The sequence below is a fragment of the Armigeres subalbatus genome, chromosome 3, assembly GCF_024139115.2.
Source record: "Armigeres subalbatus isolate Guangzhou_Male chromosome 3, GZ_Asu_2, whole genome shotgun sequence".
In the NCBI taxonomy this organism is placed as follows: domain Eukaryota; kingdom Metazoa; phylum Arthropoda; class Insecta; order Diptera; family Culicidae; genus Armigeres; species Armigeres subalbatus.
In genome coordinates, this window is record NC_085141.1 from 419,373,737 (window position 1) to 419,383,439 (window position 9,703).

At 43.1% G+C, this 9,703-nt stretch overlaps 1 protein-coding gene across 1 annotated transcript; it reads right to left on the bottom strand.

Moving 5' to 3' along the window:
• Positions 1–3,999: 3,999 nt before the first annotated feature.
• Positions 4,000–5,517, bottom strand: LOC134224323 (acidic mammalian chitinase-like). Its single transcript, XM_062703654.1, has 4 exons — positions 5,451–5,517; positions 5,215–5,388; positions 4,054–5,152; position 4,000 (listed from the first exon to the last, which is right to left on the bottom strand). Coding segments are annotated over exons 1-4 (1,341 nt in total).
• Positions 5,518–9,703: the final 4,186 nt, after the last annotated feature.

The following is a 9,703-nucleotide window of genomic DNA, read 5'->3' on the forward strand; positions in this document are numbered from 1 at the left end:
CTCCCTACGCGCAGTTTTCCTAAGCTTCTCAAGAGTTTTATTCCACCATGGAACGTCTCTACTCGAACTAGTTGATTTAGTTGGACAGCTCTCTTGGTAGGCGTTACGCCTTTGGTTTTTAATGGATTTGGACGCATCTTCCAATTGTGTTATGGACTTGATGTGACTTTCTATGATGTACTCTTCGGATCGTAGGATAGCTGAGTAGGATTCCCAATCAGTTTTCTTAGGATCTTTAAACGTTTTCTCCATCGTTAGACCCCTTCCCATTCGAAGATGATGTGTTTATGGTCTGACATTGATATTTCTTCAGAAACATGCCAGTTTTTTATTTTATCAGAGATAGACCGACTACATAGAGTCAAGTCCAAAACTTCCTGACGAATGGAGTTTTCAAACGTGGGCTTGTCACCAACATTACAAATGTCAATGTTCTTGGAAGAGAGAAACTGTAACAGGTACTCACCTCTGGTGTTTATATTGGTACTTCCCCATACGGTGTGATGTATTTTAAATATATTTTAATTTATTTGCTAAAGTGAAAAATGTGCTTAATTGTTCGTAATATGAGTCAAAACGGTGTTTCGCGGGAATAAGTAATGATTCCGAGCTGCTGCGGATCGAGCAGCAACTAGAGACGGCTGATTCTGATAAAGCCGTCTTCCCCGAACACGACAGGTCGAAGATCGTTTTCTAGCGCATGACGAAGTTAAACCTTGTGGGGTTTGAGTAAGTTATTTGGATCTGGATCGTTCTCGGTAGTCTCCTATACGCGCCATGTGGTATTCCAAATTACAATCAATTTTCCATCGGTCGTCCAGACCTTGGCTCGTGATTTTTTAAACCATCATTTTTTTTTTCTTCGCACATTAACCACTTGAATTGAACTCAGCTTTTAAAATCAGCGTCAGAATCCAAAAAATAACCTGACATGAATGCCAAAATGTGTGACATGGCCGGAGCAATATGCGATGACAGCATGCGTGGCAACGTGCACACCACGGAGATCGGATTAAAAGCAGGCATTGCAATTTATCCCATCATTCTATCTTCTGAGCAAAGATACTGATGATATGCTGGGATATCGATCTTAGTTATCTATCTGCTCAGTAAACAAAGTGCAATTTTCGCCATGGAGAAAAGTTTTTTCACTGCTTTTGTTGTAGCAACGCCCTCGCAACGTGAACAAACCGCGAACCGCGCTGGCTATCAGGATCATCATCAAATGCTCAAATGATAATATCTTTCCAGAGTGCTCTTTGATAAGAGATAATATCTTTGCACAAGCAAAGATAATATCCTGTGCTCAGATGATATTGCAATGCCTGATTAAAAGAGACAGAGTCATGGCTTGCTTCTCAAAGCCCTCAGGTCCTCTTCAACTGCAAAAAGCCATCGTGTACGCGGCTTTCCACGAAGCCTGCGGCCTCTTCCGGGTTCTCTACTAAATATTATCTTCGCTTGTCGTTCTTCCGGCATACGAACAACGTGACCAGCCCACCGTAGTCTGCCGTGTGGTATAAGCTTAATAATATCCAGCCCTTTATACACCTGGTACAATTCGTGATTCATGCGACGCCGCCAGATACCGTTCTCCTGTTTACCGCCGAGTATTGTCCGCAGCACCTTACGCTCAAACACTCCGAGAGCTCTCCGATCAGCCTCCTTTAACGTCCATGTCTCATGGCCGTATAAAGCCACCGGAAGAATCAGAGTAGTATACAGCGCGAGTTTTGTTTTCGTTTGCAGACTACGGGACTTAAGCTGATTACGAAGTCCGTAATAAGCCCTATTTGCAGCTGCAATACGCCTTTTCACCTCGCGGGTAACATCATTATCGCACGTCACTAATGTTCCAAGATACACAAATTCTTCTACCACTTCAAATTTTTCACCATCCAGCACTATTTCGCTACCACCACCACTAATGAACCCACGTTGATTGCCAGCGACCATGTACTTCGTTTTGCTGGTATTGATCGTGAGTCCAATCCTCGCTGTCTCCCTCTTAAAAGGCGCAAAAGCCTCTTCCACGGCACGGCGATCAATTCCGATAATATCGATATCGTCCGCAAATCCCAGGAGCATATGCGATTTTGTGATAATGGTACCGCTTCTTTGCACACCAGCTCTCCTAATCGCTCCCTCGAGCGCTATATTGAACAGTAGGTTCGAGAGTGCATCACCCTGCTTCAATCCATCTAAGGTAACAAATGACGTCGATATTTCATCCGCAACCCTTACACTTGATTTCGTCCCGTCCAACGGAATTGATGAAATTGTGTGGAACAATGACCTGTCATCATCCATGTCGTTGTGCAGACTCTTTAGTTTAATGCTTGTAAAAGAGTCCGCTGAATTAACGAAATGCGAGGTTTCATTAATGAACTCACAAATTCGACATGTGAAAAACATTAAATTAAGGTATCCGTTCGAACAGAGATGCTGTTAACGATGATGGATACAGAAGTCGTCAATGATTTCCCTGGAACATATTCGGAAGCTTGTTACATCTGTGGAAGGTCACGGAAACGTTTGAACAATTCCAGAAGTGATTCAGATTCTGATGATCCGGGCAAATATAAATAACTTTTGATAAACCAACATGACGTGTAAGCAAGTACGGAACTAGGTACGTACTGTAAGAACAATTATTAGTAACTCGGTAGATTAAGTTATATCCATCCTTTTTGTGCAACAGGGCTACGCATTAGTGAACCTGTTTCCGGTGGTGTTTCAAATGACGGGAAAATCACTGCGAAAAGTACCGGCCTCGATTTTGCTTGTGAGAGTGTTTTCTTATTCTTCTTACCGTTATAAACTCTAAAACAAAAGTCAATCACAAACCTTTCGAGATTTACGCAGAAGAGACCAGAAATTTGAATGAAAAGCTTTATGGTTGGTATACATTGTCCCCAACAGTTCATAAACTGTTGGTACATGAAGCGCCAATCATAAAATACACGATACCTCCGGTTGGAATGTGTAGCGAAGAAGTATAAGAAACAAGGAACAAAAGTATTTGAAGATATCGAGAGTTCCACTCCAGAAAATTCAATATAATGGTAAACATCGAAGACGTCTTCAGAAGGTTGCTGTTATCGTCAGACCACGTAATTTCGTTGAATGATGTTGGAATTAGCTCGAGAAAAGATTATTCACAATAACCAGATAAAGCAATGCAGTTATTTATTGAAAATTAGTTCTATCTGATTCAATTAGTTTAAGTGCATTCATTCATCATAAATTAAATTTAAAAAAATACATAAAAAATTGAAATAGTGTTTTTGAGCCACCTTGTTGGTTACTTTTCCCTGTGTGCTTTGAACCTTTTATTCAGTCATATTTACTTTGAAATCTGAATACAATTATTACATGAAAAAAATAGCCAGACCAATCAGATTAATCAAAGAGTTTCCATTAAAGATTTCAATTCAATTTCAAAGATTTCTATAGAAGTTCTTCAGAAAACGCGAGTTGAAACTGCTTCAGAAACCACAGCGAAAGGTCGCTCTGTAATTTTCACGTTCATTTCTGTACAATTAATACATCCTTGCGGAAATTTCTTATTGATTCTCTAAGGAAATTGCTTCCAGAATTCTAGATAAACCAGTCTCGGATTGAAAATCTCGTCAATAAAGACAATCCAAAAATTCCAGCGGAAAATCTTTCGGGAGTTCGTCTAACTATTATCTTTCTTTGTCCAATTCGTACGTCGTACGTCATCAAGTTTCCTCCTCTGGTAGTACATAAGTAGTTTATACTGGCTACTTATGTTAGATTTCAACGATACCAAAAATAGCAAAATACTCTGCGATGGATTATAATATGTGTGATTTATTTTCGATACCATGTTCTTCCAATAGTTATTTTGCAGATAGTAGATACACAAATATATAACTAAGGACAAGCCACCAAACTCTGCCAATTGCACGAGCTGACACTCTGGTCGAAGTAAGTGCCTGCCGGACATAAGTAATGCCAGTTCAAGTTCGCAACTCTGAAAATATATCGTAATTAGCATAACCATCGCAATTCAATCATCTCACCAACTACCCGTTGTCACATTGGTAGAAGTATTGGCAACTCGCTGGATCTTTCGCATAGCCATTCTTGCAAGTCAATGTTCCCGATGAGCTGGCCGTTGTCGTAACGGTTGCTGCCTTTGTTGTTGTAACTGCCGGTGCTGCCGTGGTAACCGCTGGAGCCGTTGTGGTTCCCGTTCCGGATGATCCTCCCTTGATTGCAGTGTTAATCGCTCCCAGAATAGGGTAAGCTCCACCGCCGCACACATTTTTGTCGTCTTCACTTTCAATCGACCAAACCATTACACCTCCGAGATTTTTACTTTTGGCGTAGGCCACCTTCAAACCGATCGAGGTTACGTCATCGTACGAAATCCACTGACTTCCCAGATATGCGTAGGGCACTTTCTGGACATCGTCCCATACTTTAGTATAACCCGTTTTCAAAATCTCGCAAACCTCCAGATACGTCAAGAAACCGGCCTGTTGGCTATACGGACCGGCTGATCCACCAGCCGAAACTGATGCACCAACACCATTGCTTCCGCTGGATGCCAACGTGTAGGTTTGCGCATACGCAGGAACTCCCAAGACCAGTTTACTGGAAGTCAGACCGCCATCCAACCAACCTCGAACGGATGCATCTATATTGAAAATACTCGAGGAACCCTCCCAACTGGCAGCATACAGTGGCGCATTATGACCCGTTTTCCCATCCCAGAAAGAGTGGAAATCGTACGTCATCAAGTTCACAAAATCTACGTATTTGTTGATTTCCGGTACATTGTACGCGGTCGAGAGCAGATCCTTGGAAGCTCCAACCGCAATCGAAAGCAAATACCCCAAGGAGCTAAAACGCGTTCGCAACTCACTAAGAAGTGTTACGAAATTCGTACGATCCTGGGCGCTTCCACCTCGCTGTGTTGGATATTCCCAGTCGATATCGAAACCATCGAACCCATTGGTTTGCAAGAAATTGACAACGGAATCGATGAATGTCTTCCGAGAGGAGGACGATGCCGCCATGTTGGAGTAGGAAGTGGAACCCTCATTCCAGCCACCAATTGCAAGCATCAGTTTGACGCTCGGATTCTTTGACTTTAGCGCGATGAAACGCTGCAATGATTCTGCGAAACGAACATTGAGTTATGATAGACATGGCGTAGCAACACTCATCCAAACAACTCACTCAAGGAAACATCATTCCACGTATCCAAAGACTTTACCGTATTGGTGGTGGCATCCAGTCCCACGAACGAGTAGATGATGTGGGTGCACAGGTTCGGGTTGATGTCCTCCACGTCGAATTTTCCGTTGCCGGTCCTGTAGGTTGCCCAACTTCCAAAGTAGCAAACAACTTTATCTGGAAGCAAAGTGGGAATGCGTTAATGAATGCGGCCTTCCCATCGAGGTTCGAGTGTCAACCGGTGGCGGCTTCCAGCATGCTGAATGCACAAAATAGCACAAGTGCCCCTAATGCGATAGACTTCATCTTGATGGTTTGGATGAACACCATGACTTAATTTGTGCTTGATTTGGATGAGCAATTTATATCATTGAGGGATTAGACAGTTGTGGGAAAAATAATACTATGTTTGAACAGCTGAAAAGCGAAATATTTTGGATTGTGTGTTTTAAATAATCAGTTTTGAACTAGCCGCACTGGAAACAGATGTGTGGATCGATTTTGGCGGTACATCTGTGGCTAGCAACAAAATTGAACAATGGTTAACATTCACGAAATATCTTGGAATAATGGACATCATTGTGACGGTTCATAGAAAATCTAAATCAAAATAGTATTTTTTCCCAAAATGTAGTTTTCATCAATGTACTCATATGTGCTTAAATTGACTTATTCACTCTTCATCACGAGGGCAATGATCATCTTTTATGTATCACTTTATTGTTTCCAACTAGTGCGGAATAAGATATTAAAGTCTTATACGCTTAAGCGCCGCCTAAGCCTACTTCAAGGTCAGCTGCATTTTCGTACACGCGGTGCAGCTTGAATCCACATTTTTGTTTCAATGATTCATAAGAGTTGCACTCGATGGCGCAATAATCTAATAACACTGTTAAACAATGGTTACGATTATTAGAGCTATCTTGAGTAGATATTTTGGCGAATGCGCACTTGTGCAAATTTTTTTGTTCGCTTTGAGTGGAGCGAATTTGGTATTTGTTTTTCTAACCCAACTTGTCTATCGAAAATACAAAATATCATTTTGCAATACTTTTTTGTTTGAACAAAGTATTCGCCTTGCCCAAAGGATGCAACTTAACAAAGATTATTAAAGCATTTCACATGGCTCCACCTCACTACCCCGAAAGGCCATTACCCCGAATACATTTCGAATCTATGTATTCCATTATTATTGTTAGCACCGGAACGTGTAGTTTTCGGCTGTTGCAGTCTTGTACAACAAAAACAAGTTTACTTCTCCTACGGAACGAGCCAGCTTTGGGTTTTGGTAATTAATTTTACCTTTTTCAAAGATTGGATGATTGTTTTTTTCACATATACCTACACACCCAGAAACAAAAAAAAAATCAAAAACAAAAAACAATCTTCCAATCTTTGAAAAAGGTAAAATGAATTACCAAAACTGTTGGATGCAGAGATAAACTTGTTTTTGCTGCGTTACAAGACTGCAGCAGCTGAAAACTACACGTTCCGCTATGTATCCACAGTCGCCAAGCATTCATTTATTGTTAACACCAACAGATATCGATGAATCGCAAAATGCCAATCTTCGCAAAGAATAAAAATAATTTAGATTTACTCTAAGTTAACGCATGAAAGATTCTGTTTTACCAACAGTTTTTATTTTTCGTCTAATTAATTTCCACTGTCATTCTACCCTATTAATTTTTACCTGTAAAAGTACTATCTTACGATTTTTTTTTCTTCTAATGTCTCTTCTAAATTAACGTGTTTGCCCGGTACAAGGCGAGGAGCTCATGCCATCTTTGAGTGAACGCGTTTTCCCGGTATAAGGCGCACTGTGGAGATAATGCTTCCTCAAATGAACGTGTTTGCCAAGAATAAGCCGAATAGAAGAGATGATGCCTTCTTTAAATCGACGCGACCTACCAAAATAAACAGATCTCTTTCTCTCTCATGCACACACCCCTCTCTTACTCACTTACTCACTCTTATTTACTCATTCACTCTTACTCACTAACTCAATCTTACTAACTCACTCACTTTTACTCACTCACTCTTTTTTGAACACTCACTTATTCTTACTTACTCGCTTACTCTCTCAGTCACTCATTATTCCTCACCCTCTCACAATTACTCACACACTCAATCATACTTACTCCTCTTATTCGTACTCACTCACTTACCTACTCTTGCTCACTCACTCACTCTTACTCACCCATTCTTACTCATTAACTCACTCTCAATCACTCTTACTTACTCATTAGTTCTTACTCAATCACTCTTACTCACTCATTAGCTCTTACTCGTTCACTCTTGCTCGCTCACTCTTACTTGCTCTCACTCACCCACTCATTCACTCGGGAATTCTGAGATTTGGATCACGCTTCACCGGAAACCCAACGGAAGAGCAGCTAGGCGCAGCGTCTCTTGGAGATGGCTGGAGAGATATTCGATCCGCCATTGGTAGCACCGCAACCGCTGCACTTGGCATGGTGCCCCCGGATCAGAGAAACGACTGGTATGACGGCAAATGTGAGCAGTTAGTAGAAGAGAAGAATGCAGTATTTGGCGAGATTGCTGCAGTACGAGGGTGAACGAGGCACGATACAAACGGGCGCGGAAAAGACAAAACCCGATTTTCCGGAGGAAAAAGCGCCAGCAGGAAGATCGAGACCGTGAAGAGAAAGTTCTATGAGAAGTTCAACCGTTCGCGTAAGGGCCACGTGCCTGACATGTGTAAGGACAGAAACGGAAACCTTTTACAAACGAGCGTGAGGTGATCCAAATGTGACGGCAGCGCTACGAGGAACACCTGAATGGCGATGTGGCAGACGAAGATGGCGATGTGGTGATGGACCTGAGAGGACGCGCGGAGGACATAATTTTACCGGCTACGGATCTTTAGGAAATCCAGGAGGAGATTGGCCGGCTGAAGAACAACAAAGCCCCTGGGGTTGACCAACTACATTGAGAGCTATTTAAACACGGTGGTGAGGCACTGGCTAGAGCGCTGCACTGGGTCATTACCAATATTTGGGAGAAGGAAGTTTTGCTGCAGGAGTGGATGGAAGGTGTCGTTTGTCCCATCTACAAAAAGGGCGATAAGCTATCACATTGCTAAATGCCGACTACAAGGTACTCGGTGACATGAATGGTATGCCGTCGACTACCACCAATTGCAAGGGAGTTCGTGGGGCAGTATCAGGCGGATTTTATGGGCGAACGCTCCACCACGGACCTGGTGTTCCCCATTCGCCAAGTACTACAGAAATGTCGCGAATACAACGTGCCCACACATCATCTATTCATCGACTTCAAAGCCGCATATGATACAACCGATCGGGCCCAGCTATGGCAGCTAATGCACGAAAACGGTTTTCCGGATAAACTGATACGGTTGATCAAGGCGACGATGGATCGGGTGATGTGCGTAGTTCGAGTTTCAGGGGCATTCTCGAGTCCCTTCGAAACGCGCAGAGGGTTACGGCAAGGTCTTTCGTGTCTGCTATTCAACATCGCCTTTGAGGGAGTAATACGAAGGGCAGGGATTGACACAAGTGGTACGATTTTCACGAAGTCCGTCCAGTTATTTGGTTTCGCCGACGACATTGATATCATGGCACGTAACTTTGAGAGGATGGAGGAAGCCTACATCAGACTGAAAAGCGAAGCTAAACGGATTGAACTAATCATCAACACGTCGAGGACGAAGTACATGATAGGAGAGGTCAATGTAAGCCACCCACCACGAATTTCTATCGGTGGTGACGAAATCGAGGTGGTTGAAGAATTCGTGTACTTGGGCTCACTGGAGGCCGCCGATAACGGTACAGAGACATCCGGAGACGCATAGTGGCAGGAAATCGTACTTTGGACTCCGCAAGACGCTCTGATCGAATAGAGTTCTCCGCCGTACCAAATTGACTATCTACAAACGCAACCGGTAGTTCTCTAAGGCCACGAGACCTGGATGACGCTCGTGGAGGACCAACGCGCACTGGGAGTTTTTGAAAGGAAAGTGCTGTGTACCATCTATGGTGCGGTGCAGATGGCGGACGGTACGTGGAGGAGGCGAATGAACCACGAGTTGCATCAGCTGTTGGAAGAACCATCCATCGTTCACACCGCGAAAATCGGAAGACTGCGGTGGGCCGGGCATGTAGCCAGAATGTCGGACAGTAATCAGGTGAAATTGGTTCTCGACAATGATCCGACGGAAACAAGAAGGCGAGGTGCACAGCGAGCAAGGTGAATCGATCAGGTGGAGGACGATTTGCGGACCCTCTGCAGACGTGGTTGGCGACGTGAGGCCATGGACCGAGCTGAATGAAGAGGACTTTCATGTGCAGCACAGGCCACTCCGGCCTTAGTCTGGTAATAAATAAATAAGTGATGTAAGAATGGAATGTGCCCACCTACGGGTGAACCAATGTGATCAGTAATCTATTTCAAATGAAGAACAATTTCAAGTACATAACCATCTATTTGAAGACTTGCGGCCATCAAA

What these genes read in the sequence shown, in the direction of transcription:
- LOC134224323 (XM_062703654.1), bottom strand. Translation starts at nt 5,517, where the DNA reads ATGAAGTCTATCGCATTAGGGGCACTTGTGCTATTTTGTGCATTCAGC. An exon ending in CATGCTGGAAGCCGCCACCG is followed by an intron (nt 5,389 to 5,450) that starts GTTGACACTCGA and finishes CTTTGCTTCCAG; the next exon opens with ATAAAGTTGTTTGCTACTTT. An exon ending in GTGGAATGATGTTTCCTTGA is followed by an intron (nt 5,153 to 5,214) that starts GTGAGTTGTTTG and finishes TTCGTTTCGCAG; the next exon opens with AATCATTGCAGCGTTTCATC.